Below are 13,729 nucleotides of genomic sequence, written 5' to 3' on the forward strand. Positions count from 1 at the left end.
AATTTTCATGGAACGGCTCAGTCAAGAATGTACAAATGTTAACACAAATATTGGAGTTATTGCAGCTCATCGCATCAACCCTTGTTTTGCAATTTTACCTGCAAGTATAAGCTCCCCAATTGAAATCATATCATTTGAAGAATCATCGCTTCCTTCAACTCATTCACCGCTAAGAGATGCTACACCTGTAACAGCAGTTAAAATTCAACCGGATATTCCGTGTGTTTTATTTTTCTGTCAGTTATAGTTTTAATTAAAATTTTTTTGACAAATATCTGGTTTCTCACAGAATAATTGCTTCTTGCGCAAGTTGGGTTTCCGATACGCTTCTTTGTGGTACCACTCAAGGGAGAATTCTTTCATATGAATGTCATCCTTTCCCGCTTCCCGGTTCTTTTCGGCAATCTCGATTATCATCAACGAATCCTCCATCATTCAGAGCGAATTTTCCAACAGAAGTACAATTGCATTCACCTGAAAATGCAACGTTGAATGCAGCTGGCACGCTAGGAACGTTAACTAGATTTAATCCTTCATTTCAATCTCCCCTTGCAACTCCAGTGAGCAGCATCGATATTTGCGAATGGAGCCCAAGCAGTTTTGTTGCGAGTCAAGGTAAACGGTTGCACATTTATGAGCATGTGTATCCAGAAGGACCTGTGCAAACGGAAACGTTTGTGAGTTCACTGCGTTGTGTGAGTTACAGGCCTCGATCAATGAGTGAGATAGCTGTTGGGGGAGGAAGAGGCATTGTTCGTCTTTTGGATATCAGAAGCAAAAATGCCATCAAACAAGAACTGAGCACTTCAGATGCGTATTCAGTGGCAAAGCCATGGATGATGAAGGGTGTGAAAATTATTTTTTTATTAAATAGACTTTTTTAAAAAAAATGAAAAATATGTATTATGTTGGAAATAAATCCAAATTTTCTTTTATTCTCATAATAGCTGCACACGATGGCGATGTCACAGCGCTTGCGTGGCATCCGACGATGCACCACTGGCTGGCGACAACAGGAATGGACGGAACCATTCGAGTGTGGGACGTGCGGCATCTGGCGCCAAAAGTGCCTCTTTTCACTCTTTCCTCGTCTTCCTCTCTGTCTGCCACAACTTCACTCTCACTGGCCAATGCGTGTTCAGCACTGGCATCATCCAGCTGCAACTTCGACTCTTCGTTTATGTCGTCCTTTGCCTCCACCTCTCCGTTCGCCCCTTGTTTCACATCTCTTTCGTGGAGCCAGGCATTCCCCGATCTGCTGTGTGCCTCCACCCACACACAGACAACAGTCTATTCGCTCTCCAGCGCTGCTGCCCCGCACCACATCTGCACACAATGGAACGCGGCAGACACAGAAACCGAGTGGAAGCGGAGAAAAGCCAGCTCTTCCTCCGACGACTCCTTCGCCCCGCATCTGTCGTATCCAAAACTGTCTGCCCAGCTTTCCCCGCCTGCTGCTGTCACAGCGTCTTCCTTCTTCCTCTGCTCTTCGTCTGCCTCTGTCGTGTCCCCCGTGTCTGCCAATGCTGTCGCTGTCACCACCCTCTCTGATGAGATGCTCTCTTCCCTTCTGCCAGACTTCTGCGGCGACGATGCCAACCCAATTCTGCTGGATGTGGATGTCACACCTGAGATGGTGCAGAGGGAGATCGACCTGTTTATGCACAAAGACGCCCGAGACGCCCTGCGGCAGAAGAGGCTCTCGTCGTCTGCTGCTGCAGCGCTGACTGACCCGCTGTTTGACGCCGATGAAAAAGCACCGCCAATTGTGGTGAATGAGTCGCTCAGCCACTCATTCAGCTGTCTCCCGTCTGTTTTCCCCACATCTGCACCGATGGCATCGCCTAAGACACGTTCTGTTGCTCCTTCCCCTTCTCCTTCAAATGCCCCCTCGCCTTCGTTGTCTATCAACAGCTCTTTGTCTCCCCGTCCTCCCTCGTTCGTGTCTTCCTCTTCTGCTCCTTCGTCTGCTGTTCCTTCTGCCTCGCAGTCCTTCCACAGCGCATCTTTCCACTCGTCTCCTTCTTTTGCCTCGCCCACCACAACCCCTTCTCTTTCTCTCTCATTCCAGTCATCCAATGTGATGAGCCAGTCCTCCTTCAGGTCTTATCTGTCTTCTTCCTCTTCTTCCTCTTATTCTTCCTCTTCCTTTTCTTCTTCTTCCACTCCTTTTGCGCTGTCTGAGCGAAGAATCAGAGGATGCTGGTTTGGCAGCTCGTTTTCGGTGGAGGCAGCAGGAGGGCCGTTGGATGCAGATGGCGATTCGACAGCGAATGGAAATGGAATGACAGCTGAAAACGACGAATTTCTGGACGATTTCAGCGAAGAAGACAGTTCTGACACATCAGAAGATGAAGAAGAAGGTTTGGACAAGAGACAAGGGAAAGGGAAGCGGTCAGCGCATTCGAGAACAGCAGAGAAGAAGCAGGTTGTGCAGGAGCTGCTGAAGATGGACGGGAGCACCGCTGTCTCAGCTGCTGAGCTGATTGGCGGGGCAGCTGCTGGAAATGCATTCAAAACAGGCTCATTCGCATCATCTTCTTCTTCTTCTGCCCTGTCATCGGCTGGTCGCTTCTCTTCTTCTGGCAGCAGCGCCCTCCGCCGGCTGAATGTGCAGGCGCGGAGGTGTGCCTTGTCTCATCTGCTGAATGTGAGTGGTCTAGGCGGCGAGCTCACAGAAATCGCTGACTTCATCCGCATCCGGCGCTTCATCGATGCTCTGCGGTGTGGCCTAGCTTTGCTGGAGAAGACGACAGCTCGATGGGCAGTGGTTGCAACGAAGATGGTGCTGACGCTGTTAACGCCTCTTTCGCTGGATGAAGTGAATGACCTGCCTTTCTGCCTTGCAATGGACCTCCTTTCGCTTCGCATCCCTCCGCTGTATTCATTCCCATTGGTGCCTCAGCTGCCAGACGAGTCAGACACTAACCCAGCAACTGTTGAGTCATTTCTGAGCGATCCTTTCAGTTTATCTCGTGCTTCTTCCTCTCAATCATCATCATCATCTTCTTCTTCTTCTTCTTCTCTCTCTCCCACTCTGATGATGCATTCTCTTTCGCAGCTGTTTGACATCGGAGTGCAGCTGCGCACCATCCAGCACATCCACCATCTCCAATGTGCTCTGTTTATGTTTATGCGCCCGCGTGTGCTGACACTTCTGGAGAAGACTCTGTTTGAGCAGGTGAAGGCCGAGCAGGACTTGGTGAAGAAGTTGGAAGAGGAGGCATTCATCAGAGAAAGCGAAGAGGGGCACGATGACAACAGCAGCGGAGGAGGAGGAGGAGGCAGCGGGAGTTCAATGAGTGATGCGCTGAGTGAGTTCAGAAGAGGCACCGGACGGATGGCGATGACACTCAACCCGCGCATGAACACGAGGATGAAGATGAAGGCGCTGAGCAGCGGAGGAGGAGGAATGGGGGGAATTGGAGGAATTGGAGGAGGAGGAGGAGGAGCTGCGATGAGAGGAGAGAAGAATGCAATCTCAGCTCTTTCTCGCAGGTCGTCCCGGTTCCGTGCCTCGCTCTTCATTCCTGTTCTGATGCAGCTGAAGGCGACGAACGAGAAGAGATGTTGTGTGTGGGTGCTGCAGCTGTGGGAGCTGTTCAGCCGGCAGCCTGCTCAAAAGAGCGAGTGGGTGACGAGTGTGGTGAGGGCGGTGCTGTCGCCAACTGTTGTGGAGGTGTTTGAGGACGACCCGCTGATCGAAGAGGAGAAGATGAGGAAGCTGAGAGAGGAGGAAGAGAAGACAAGGGCAAAGAACCCAGCACCGCGTGTTTCGCTGCCTTCCTCTGCGCATCTCCTGCCAACTGCACCGAGTTTCCTGCAGTCCATTGCAGCGCTTGGCAGTCGTGTGTCCTCCGAAACAGGCGTTGTCTCATTGAAGCGGATGAAAAACCAGCAAAATGAAGATCTGACACAAGCACTGCCTTCTTCCTCTGCCTCGTCTTCGATCCCGGCTGCTCCACCTCTTTCGATTGATGCTCCACCCAATGTGCCCTCTCCGATGTCTCCGCTTGACTCTTCCATTCCTCTCCCTCCGCCACTTCCTGAAGGCACACTCGAGAGCTCTCCTTCAACTGCTGCTATTCCAGTTGCTCCTCCTCTCCCGTCGTCTGTCATGTTTAGCTTGCCTTCTTCTTCCTCTGCTTCTGCTTCTGCTTCTTCTTCCCATTCGATTCCTTCTCCTCCTCCACTTCCTTCTTCTCTGGCTGAGGTGTCTGTCCCAGCAGCATCTGGTGCTCAATCAGCAGCAGTGGCTGTGGGTGTGGTGAAGCCCACAACCAGAAAGCGCACTCAGATAGACGAAGGAGACCAGGACTCAGAGGGTGTTGATAGAGACTCAATGGGCATAGATGGGAGTGGTGCACAAGAAGAAGAAGGAGAAAGAGAAAGAGAAAGAGGAGCAGCGAAGAAGCAGCTGACGCCGAAGGAGCAAAGCGAGAAGCATCTTTTGACAGCGCTGCAGAAGTCGTCGCAGGATGTGCTGAAGTGGCAGGTGAGTCTGCTGCAGCGGCTGTGCACGCGCAAAAAGGCAGAGCAGCTGACGTCTCGGCAGCTCTGCACGCTGCACCCGATGGTCTCTTATGTGCACTCAGCACGTGTGGCAGTGGCGTTGCTGTCTGCCCTCGCGAAGGAGGCGCAGTATCTGACAGCGATGCTCTGCTGCATCCAGCTGAAGCGGAGGATTGAGCAGTGCAGCCCCACCCCCACATTCTCCTTGCACCTCGTGCGCTTCTTCGAGGAAGGCGTGTGCCGCCCCTGGCTGCAGTGGATGCAGGATGCAGTTGGGATGATTGAGCCATCTGACGAGAAGATCGACACGACAGACGAACAGGACACTGCTGAGCGCTCTCTTTCAGGCGGAATGGGAGGAATGAGCGGAGGGATGCAGTCAGCATTTCAGCCATTTGGAGAGAGAGGGATGTGGATGCGGCAGGGAATTGGTGGCTCCTCTGCTCCCACTGAGTCGTTTGGCGGGGCAGCTGAACAGCATCGGCGTTCAGTGCGGACAGGGCTGCTGCCAACATCAGCACCAGCATCATCAGCAGATCCCGTGAGTGCAGTTGTCGAGCGGTGCAAGATGCTCAGAGAGATCGTCTATGTCTATCTGATCCTGGCTCCTTTGCCGGCGTGTCTGTCGAAGCTGCTCGTGTGGCGCAACCGGATCGTGTTGGATTTGAGAAGACACTGCAACACACTCGCGTCTGCGCGGAATGCTGCCTCAAAAGCAGCAGAGGAGATCAAAGCAGCCATTGCCGCCATCACTGCCATGAACCAGGATGCGAAGAAGATCAGAGAGAAGATACAGCAGGAAGGGCTGGACGACGAAGACGACGAGGAGAAGGAGACAGTGGCGATGGAGCAGGCGAAGAAGATGCTGAGTCAGGAGCAGTCACAAAAGAAGAATGGCAGCCAGACGAGTGAAAACTCTCAGTCTTTGAGAGGAGATGGCAGAGAAGAGGAAGCAGGGGTAGCAGATGAAGATTTGAGGGAGGAAGAAGAAGATGCGGAGGAGGTGAAAGAGATGGAGCGAAGAAAGAAGCGAGCGCTTTTGTCGCTGCAGCCACACAACCAGCGTCTGTTTGCTTCGCAGTACTTTGCGTCGTTCTATGCAAAAAGCGAGAGAAGCGCTGATCCGCCTTTTGTGTCTATTTTGTCGTCCATCCCGCCCATCCCTCCTGTCCCCTCAGCTGCCAGCACACCTTCCACACTCACTTCATCCCCTAATGCTGCAGCTGCTCAGAACCCAATCCCGTCTATCAACTTGGAGCCATTCCGAATGAACCTCATGAGGAGCGAGGCTGTGAACACGAAGAAGATGCTCGACGGACTGCTGAAGAAGCTCGAGTCGGTTGTGCAGCCCCAAGCACAGCCACAACTTCCTCCAAGACGAAGAATATAACAAGTTTTTCATTTCAAAAAAAAATTAGAAACACTTCAATATTGTCCATTTCATATCACTAGCTTATATCTCACTTCAAATGTTTGTATTGTTTAATGTTTATTTGTGATGTTTTGTTCCAATTATTATTTATTTTCTTTTTATTAGACGTTTAGAATATACCCATAATCTATCTTATGCCTCCAAAAAAAGCAAAAAAGGGAAAAACGAAAGGAAAGCAAGCAGAGCAAGAAGCACCTATCGATCCTTATTTAAAATCTTTAAAAGAAAAGACCATTGAAGAGTTGAAAGAAGAAGAAAAGTCATGGAAAGAAAAGTCTCAAAAAGAAATGAGAATGAGAAGTCTTGCTCTATGTGATCGAGTGTGCATGAATTTTTATTGATTGAGCATCATATCTTTTATCTTTTTCGTAATGTATATTTATTTCAATAACAAAGGATCAAGGACAGCAATTATACAATTCTTTATGCAAAGAATACGACCATCTTCAAGCAGAAACACGTCTTCAAGAACATAAAATGCAAGAAGAATCGGAAGCTCATGATGTGGAAATGAAGGTTTGGATTTTACTGGTGGAGTCTGCAAAATAACTTGTTTTTTAATTTCAGCAATTGGAAATGGCAGTGAAGCATCATCTTTCATTTCACGAAACCGAACTCGAAAAGGTTGAAGCTGAAACTGAAGCGGAAAGAAGCCAAGAGCAAGAACTTCATGAGGAAAAGTTTGGACTTTTTTGTTGGATATAATCTTTTGAATATTTATAATAAAACGCAATTTAGATTGAAACAAATTAAAAAAGCAAAAGATTTTGTTGCACAACAGCAAAAGCAAGCTATTGACAATCAAGAAAAGGCACTTCAATCACTTTCAGTCAATATTGATTTGATGAAACAGAGAAATCAGGAATTCCTCGATGAACTCAAAACAAAACTTGATGCAAAAGTTAAATTTTATGTTAATATATGGACATTGAGGCGGCGTGTTGAGGTTTGTTTTTTTTACTCAAAATACAAGCATATTTTATTTACTTTTTTTCAAATGATTTTTATTTTGGTATTGTAGCTTCAAGAGATTGAAGAGAGAAAGAACCGCCACATAGCAACGCTGTGCACACATCATCGTGCAGCGTTCGCTAAAACAAAAGAATATTACAATCAAGTCACTCAAAACAACCTCAAAATCATCAGATCTCTGAAGGCTTGCACATTTTTCAAATTTTTGTTTTATTAATAATTACTTTTGATATATTTAAATGTATCTTGCATTTCATATATCCCAACCAATAATCCTTACAGAAAGAGATTGAAGATGCATACAAGCGCAATGAAGCTATTGTTCATGACCAAGCAAGAATGACTCAATCAATTGAGGATATTAGAGCACAGCGACGTCCTGTTGAAGACACGTTAGAAAAACTTCGGGAAGATATTGCTTCCTTTGAAAAGGTTTGATTGATTATCTAAACTTATTTAAGTTGACATTGATTTCTTCTATTAACATAATTATTCCTACTGTATTTGTACATATTCTTTAAATAAAAATACTAATTTTTTCGTGTTTCTCAGGATGTGTCTGTGCTTCATAGCACTCGCACACACAACATCATTCTGGAACGGCAGCTCAGACAGCTGGAGCACGACCACAACGAATTGGAGAAGAAGTACCAGAGAGTGCAGAAAGAGAAGAGTGGCATTGAAAAACGCTATGAGGAAGTGATTGAGGCTATCCGGCAGAGAGGAATGGTGCCTTCTCGCGTCATTGTGGGCAGAATGAGAGCAACACAGCAAGGCATAATGAAAAGAGTATGCAGCAAACTGCATTTGTTTCTATTCAATGCTAATTTTTTGCCTTTTTTATTCTTTTTTATTTATTTATTGAAAATAATAATTACGATGATAATTAACAGGATGAGCAAATTGAGTCTGTTGTTGTGGCTGGAGAACTGGATCCAGCGAGCGTTCAGCAACTTGCAGCGAATTTGGACGAGATGATTGCGCAGAAGAACAGAGTCATTGATGATCTCAACTACCAAATCATCAGAGTCACCAAGGCACACAATGATGCAGTGCATGTTCTGGAGGCCAAGCTGTTGGAGATGGGAGTGAAGGAAGAGGATCTTGGAAAGAGACCAACTGTTGCTGAAACTATTCCAACACCTGCAGGATTGGTTTCAGCTGTGTTGTGATTCAATAATTAATACAAAAAAAGTTATTGCACAGTTTTTTTCAAAAATTGTAATTATTCATAGAGCAAATCATATCCAATGCAGTTCAATATTTTTTACATTTCAATTTATTATTTTTTTGTTTTTAAATTACAAAAAAGTTTTTTTAACAAAAGGGTTCTATTTTTCAGAAATTTTTATTAATTATTAAATAAAATATTATAAAGACGAGTTATTGAATATTGTTTGTTTTCATAATTCTTATCTAGTTCAGATGACAAAAACAAAATACGTATTTCGGGGGATAAAAATCAATTGAAAGTTTCGTTAAAAATAATTGTTTTTTTTTTTTTTTTTTTTTTTTTTTTTTTTTTTTTTTTTTTTTTTTTTTTTGATGTATGATATTGTTTTTATTAAAATGAGAAATTTTTTATTTCTTTTTAAAAACAAATAAAAAGTTTTTTAATCTGGAAAATGTTAAATGTGAAATTATATGATTAACTTTTTATGGAACTTTTTTCTTTATTGCCACTTTTTTCTTTTTTAAATTAGAACGCATTCCTATCATTCAATTGCTTTCGGAATTTTGACTTTTGTTTTTTCAAATGCTCAATACTATTTCTTTCTTATTTATTTTTTGATTTTTGTTTGATTCATATTGCGAAATTGTGCATTTGAATTTAACTAAATGCTTCTATTTTTATTCGAATTTGGGAAACTTATCACTCAAACATATGTTGTTCTTTTTGAAAAGTCCCAAATGATAAACTTTTTGTTCGAGAAAGGAATTACACCATTTATTATTCAAATTTGGTAAACTTATTATTCGAAATTAATAAAAATCAGTATTTTTTGAAAAAAAATTTTTGATATAATATGATCACCGGCTGAGTGTCAGAAAGTGATTAAAATGTTTTGTTTTTTTCATTATTCTTAAAAAGGATGAAAAATTGACCCTGTAATATTATTATTTGTCGAAAAACATGAAAATTTTTGATTTTTCAGAAAAAAAAAATCATCATCATTGAAATCGGATAATTTTCAAATGAATTCACCTCATATTGTCCGATTATGCATCATTCATACAAGAAAAGTTATTAGCATCAATATTACAAAAAAAATACAAAAATTTTTTCTTAACTGAAAAAAACCATGAATGCATTTTCGGAATTCTCATGTTGTTATTTATTGTTTCACTTAAGATCTTTATATTATATAACTTTTCTTGAATGAATGATGCATAATCGGACAATATGAGGTGAATTCATTTGAAAATTATCCGATTTCAATGATGATGATTTTTTTTTTCTGAAAAATCAAAAATTTTCATGTTTTTCGACAAATAATAATATTACAGGGTCAATTTTTCATCCTTTTTAAGAATAATGAAAAAAACAAAACATTTTAATCACTTTCTGACACTCAGCCGGTGATCATATTATATCAAAAATTTTTTTTCAAAAAATACTGATTTTTATTAATTTCGAATAATAAGTTTACCAAATTTGAATAATAAATGGTGTAATTCCTTTCTCGAACAAAAAGTTTATCATTTGGGACTTTTCAAAAAGAACAACATATGTTTGAGTGATAAGTTTCCCAAATTCGAATAAAAATAGAAGCATTTAGTTAAATTCAAATGCACAATTTCGCAATATGAATCAAACAAAAATCAAAAAATAAATAAGAAAGAAATAGTATTGAGCATTTGAAAAAACAAAAGTCAAAATTCCGAAAGCAATTGAATGATAGGAATGCGTTCTAATTTAAAAAAGAAAAAAGTGGCAATAAAGAAAAAAGTTCCATAAAAAGTTAATCATATAATTTCACATTTAACATTTTCCAGATTAAAAAACTTTTTATTTGTTTTTAAAAAGAAATAAAAAATTTCTCATTTTAATAAAAACAATATCATACATCAAAAAAAAAAAAAAAAAAAAAAAAAAAAAAAAAAAAAAAAAAAACAATTATTTTTAACGAAACTTTCAATTGATTTTTATCCCCCGAAATACGTATTTTGTTTTTGTCATCTGAACTAGATAAGAATTATGAAAACAAACAATATTCAATAACTCGTCTTTATAATATTTTATTTAATAATTAATAAAAATTTCTGAAAAATAGAACCCTTTTGTTAAAAAAACTTTTTTGTAATTTAAAAACAAAAAAGAAAGGATTTTATCTAAATTTTGGAGAAAATATTGGCAAATTAAAAGAATATCGGAACTTTCAAATTATCATTATTCTTGTTTCTATTGATTTCTTTTGTGTTTATAAAGTATTTAAATGTGAAAAAAGTTGTCGGAAAACGTTAAAAAAAACTTTCAATAATTTTTTATTCAAGCTGATCAAATATAAAATTTTTGCTTATTCATCAGAATAATTAGAAGCATCCTCTCCGTCATCAACGCTATTTGAATCTTCTTCTTTTTCATCATCACGCGGTCCATGCAGAATATCGTCAGCATCCGGAATTTCTTCATTTTCTGAAATATCAATTTCTTCATCAGCAATAATGGGTTTTTCTTCTGGAATAAAATGAATCATTTTCTGCAAAATATCGACAAAACTTGGTTTAAGATTCCTTTGAACAAGCCACATAGATAAACAATCAGCAATGAATGTTTTCCTTACTCCATGCTTTGGAAAAAACGCTCTTAAATGACTCCACAACCCTTCAACGGTATTGGTACATGCACCTGTTTCTGGATCTTTGAAGTTCCTTTTATGACAGACCGTTATATGTTCATAACCAATATCTTTCAGACAATCATAGCTTTTCCATTCATCACTAATAATTGTTGTGCCTGCTAATATCCTTTCTTGAATAATAGGAATCAATGTTTCTTTTTTCCTGTCTGGCACGATAATAACAAAATTTGTTCCAGCCCCTCCTCCTTCCTTCCTCTCAACTCCTCCGAAAATCCACAGCAAATCCTTCTTTCTTCCTCTTCCATATTTCCTTCTCCTCCAAACAGCCTCATCTATTTCGACGTATTTTCCCGGTCCTCCTAATTTCGGCATTGTTTCGTTCCAAATTTGTGTGCACACAACTCTCACAACGCTTGTCCAGTAACCAATCGTTGGATATGAAACACCCGTCAGCAAATGAATTTGTTTTAATCCAATTCCAATCCAATAGTACAATAGAATCTGCAAAACAATATTTATTGGCAGTTTCATTTTGGAAAATACGGAATTTTTAAATATTGAGGTTTTTTTTCGGCAAGTTTGACACCAAAGATATTTGTAACCTTCTGTTTCCTCCCTGATTCTCCTTTTGCTTCTGCATTTAGGGCAATCCTTGGTCGAGAACTCTTGAAAACGTTTGAAAAACCAATTCCACGTTTCTTCTTTATCATGGAAGATCGTATTCAATCGAAATACTGTTTGACTATTTTTTTCCTCTTCAGATCTTGCCATTAAACTTTTTTGATCACAAACCATAGATTAGAATTTTTTTGACTTTTCCATGTTTTTTCAAACTTCTTAAAAAGACTTTCCGATAGCTGAAAATTTGCATATTGCATCAATAAATAATATAAATGACTTTCACTATTTTTTTGTGCAAAATTGAGAGTTCCGATATACTTTCATTTTGCCAAAATATTCTGATTCATGAATCATTTTCAATAAATATCAGTGAAGTGAATTTTAAAAATTGTTTATTATGAAGTGAATTTAATAATAAATTACAACATCTTTGAAAAATTGAATATGCAAAAAAATATACAACTGCTTTGAACATTAATTTGGTGCTTTCATAGAACCTCTGCTGAACAAAACGCTCACAATTTAATACTTTTAACAACTCTTTGGTTAATACCAGTTTCTTCTCCACCATACGAATGCCTTTTCTCTTTCATTGCAGGGATTCTGCCATGAAGTCTCTTTTGAGCCTTTTCGTAACGATGACGATGGAACACACGAGGATTCCTTCTGTCCTTTTTGTAGTATTTCCTGTCTCCTTTGTTTGTCAGAATTTCATATGTCAGATTTCGTCGATCAGCCGTACTCTTCTCCATCTTTTGAAGCGCCATCAGCGCAGCTGCTTCTGGATGAGTCTTTGCATACTCCAGCTGCAAGTGCGCACGCCTCTCCTTCCTTGTTCCAGTCAAAACACGCGAAGTGCCTGCCTTTTTCTGCTGCTTTCTCTTATCACTTCCATTGGAACTGTCGTCTTCATCACCTGAATAAGCAATTTCATCATACAATTCATTGAGTTCATCTTCATTCCGTCCTTTTCCTTTCAATGATTTTTTGGAAGCTTTTGATTGCTGATCACTTTCAGATTCGGATCTGTCTGTGTTTTTAGTAATACCATGTAGCAAAGTATCTACTTCATTGCTATTATCGTCACCCAACAGCTCTTGCATTCCTCTTCTTCTTCCATTATGCTTCAAATCTTCGTCTCCCGTTCTGAGGCTCTTCATCTTCTTTTCCTTAACCTAAACATTACATTTATTTCGAATTGTTATTTTAGTTAAAGTGTATTTAAAAAAAATTTCCGTAAAAAATTTCATGAGAAAGAAATAATATAAATACTTTACAACATTTGCAATCTGAAAAAAACAACAAACCATCTTTGTAATTGAAACATGATCCTTCACTGCCTCTTTTGTTCGTTTTGATTTCTTTATTGTGCGCTGCACAAACGATTTCCAATCTCCATCGAGTTCCACTCCTCCAAGCAACTCAGACAGGTCATCACCTTCTTTGCTTTCTTCGGATAAAGGAGCATCATTTGAATTCATATCGCTCTCTTCTTCGCTGGATAACAAACCATTTCCTTCTTCATCGGAGTCGTCATCCAAAAGTTCATCTTCATCTGGCGTTATATCACTTTCCGATAAATCACTTAATTTCTTCTGCAATTTTGCCTTTCTTTTTGCTTTTTTTTCTGCTTCTTCCGCTTCTCTTCTTTCTCTTGCAGCAGTTTCCCATACAAACTCTTCTTTCTTTGCCTTTTCAGATTTTTTCCTCTTTAAATTCTCATCTGATTCATCTTCATCACTGTCTTCATCTAATTGTCTTTTATTCTGCCTTCTTTTCTTTTTTCCATGTTCAAGCTTATCATCTATATCAAACATCTCCAATTCAGATTGTCTTAACGATTTGGCTTCTTTCATTTTAGCTCGCTCTCTTGTAGATAATTTCCTTTTGTCTCCCCATTTTGAATTTGTGGCTTAATTTTTCATTTCATGCGTATTTGCAAGATTAAAAACAAAATAATTCACAAACAATTCAATAATTCAACATTATAAATTCCTTTTCCATACATTTAATTTTATTTTCTAACTCTTCATTATCTTCTGATGATTCGTTTGAACTTATATCATCTGAAACACTTGATTCATCATCTAATTCATGATTAGCCTTTAACCAAGCAAGGGAGCTAAGTTGAAAATCATCAGCAGCAATCCGACTAAGCTTTATTCCTTCTGCAGCCCTTGCTTCACTAACAAGGGTTGGCATCTCTTCGTCATTTTGATCCATTGGACTTAAAGTATTCCTGATCGAACGTTCCCTTTACAAAAATATTAGATAATTGACAATTAATTTTCAGGAATTACAAATGAGTTTGTTTGAAAACTCAAAATATATTCGAAAGAAAATTGCATGTGCAAATTGCATAACTTCATTTGCAAGCGGTAACATGTTT

General features: G+C 39.9%; 4 protein-coding genes across 4 annotated transcripts; 2 read left to right on the top strand and 2 right to left on the bottom strand.

Moving 5' to 3' along the window:
- Nucleotides 1–7: 7 nt before the first annotated feature.
- Nucleotides 8–5,926, top strand: MONOS_11507 (uncharacterized protein; the record flags this gene model as incomplete). The annotated part of the gene is made up of 3 exons (XM_067864043.1): nucleotides 8–219; nucleotides 290–846; nucleotides 948–5,926. 3 exons carry the CDS (start codon nucleotides 8–10, stop codon nucleotides 5,900–5,902), a joined length of 5,724 nt encoding a protein of 1,907 aa, XP_067730723.1. The 3' UTR covers nucleotides 5,903–5,926.
- Nucleotides 5,927–6,068: 142 nt separating this feature from the next.
- Nucleotides 6,069–8,238, top strand: MONOS_11508 (putative Growth arrest-specific protein 8). Its single transcript, XM_067864044.1, has 8 exons — nucleotides 6,069–6,264; nucleotides 6,341–6,460; nucleotides 6,512–6,624; nucleotides 6,683–6,890; nucleotides 6,966–7,100; nucleotides 7,199–7,348; nucleotides 7,469–7,705; nucleotides 7,810–8,238. The coding sequence occupies exons 1-8, from the start codon at nucleotides 6,079–6,081 to the stop codon at nucleotides 8,086–8,088; spliced, it is 1,428 nt and encodes a 475-aa protein (XP_067730724.1). The 5' UTR covers nucleotides 6,069–6,078; the 3' UTR covers nucleotides 8,089–8,238.
- A 2,196-nt stretch (nucleotides 8,239–10,434) lies between these two features.
- On the bottom strand, nucleotides 10,435–11,250 carry MONOS_11286 (putative Uncharacterized transposase-like protein; the record flags this gene model as incomplete). The annotated part of the gene is made up of 1 exon (XM_067863803.1): nucleotides 10,435–11,250. The coding sequence occupies one exon, from the start codon at nucleotides 11,248–11,250 to the stop codon at nucleotides 10,435–10,437; it is 816 nt and encodes a 271-aa protein (XP_067730725.1).
- A 432-nt stretch (nucleotides 11,251–11,682) lies between these two features.
- MONOS_11287 (putative U3 small nucleolar RNA-associated protein 3) lies at nucleotides 11,683–13,591 on the bottom strand. The gene is made up of 3 exons (XM_067863804.1): nucleotides 13,347–13,591; nucleotides 12,648–13,252; nucleotides 11,683–12,515 (listed from the first exon to the last, which is right to left on the bottom strand). Exons 1-3 carry the CDS (start codon nucleotides 13,561–13,563, stop codon nucleotides 11,856–11,858), a joined length of 1,482 nt encoding a protein of 493 aa, XP_067730726.1. The 5' UTR covers nucleotides 13,564–13,591; the 3' UTR covers nucleotides 11,683–11,855.
- Between the last annotated feature and the right edge of the window lie 138 nt (nucleotides 13,592–13,729).

The sequence above is a fragment of the Monocercomonoides exilis genome, assembly GCF_001643675.1.
Source record: "Monocercomonoides exilis strain PA203 chromosome Unknown scaffold13-1861174, whole genome shotgun sequence".
NCBI classification, from domain to species: domain Eukaryota; phylum Preaxostyla; order Oxymonadida; family Polymastigidae; genus Monocercomonoides; species Monocercomonoides exilis.

Coding starts and splice junctions, on each gene's coding strand:
- MONOS_11508 (XM_067864044.1), top strand. CDS start 6,079: ATGCCTCCAAAAAAAGCAAAAAAGGGAAAAACGAAAGGAAAGCAAGCA. Junction 6,265..6,340: donor GTCTTGCTCTATGTGATCGA/GTGTGCATGAAT, acceptor TCAATAACAAAG/GATCAAGGACAGCAATTATA. Junction 6,625..6,682: donor CAAGAACTTCATGAGGAAAA/GTTTGGACTTTT, acceptor AACGCAATTTAG/ATTGAAACAAATTAAAAAAG.
- MONOS_11287 (XM_067863804.1), bottom strand. CDS start 13,563: ATGGATCAAAATGACGAAGAGATGCCAACCCTTGTTAGTGAAGCAAGG. Junction 13,253..13,346: donor GTTAGAAAATAAAATTAAAT/GTATGGAAAAGG, acceptor TGAAAAATTAAG/CCACAAATTCAAAATGGGGA. Junction 12,516..12,647: donor ATGTTTCAATTACAAAGATG/GTTTGTTGTTTT, acceptor TGTAATGTTTAG/GTTAAGGAAAAGAAGATGAA.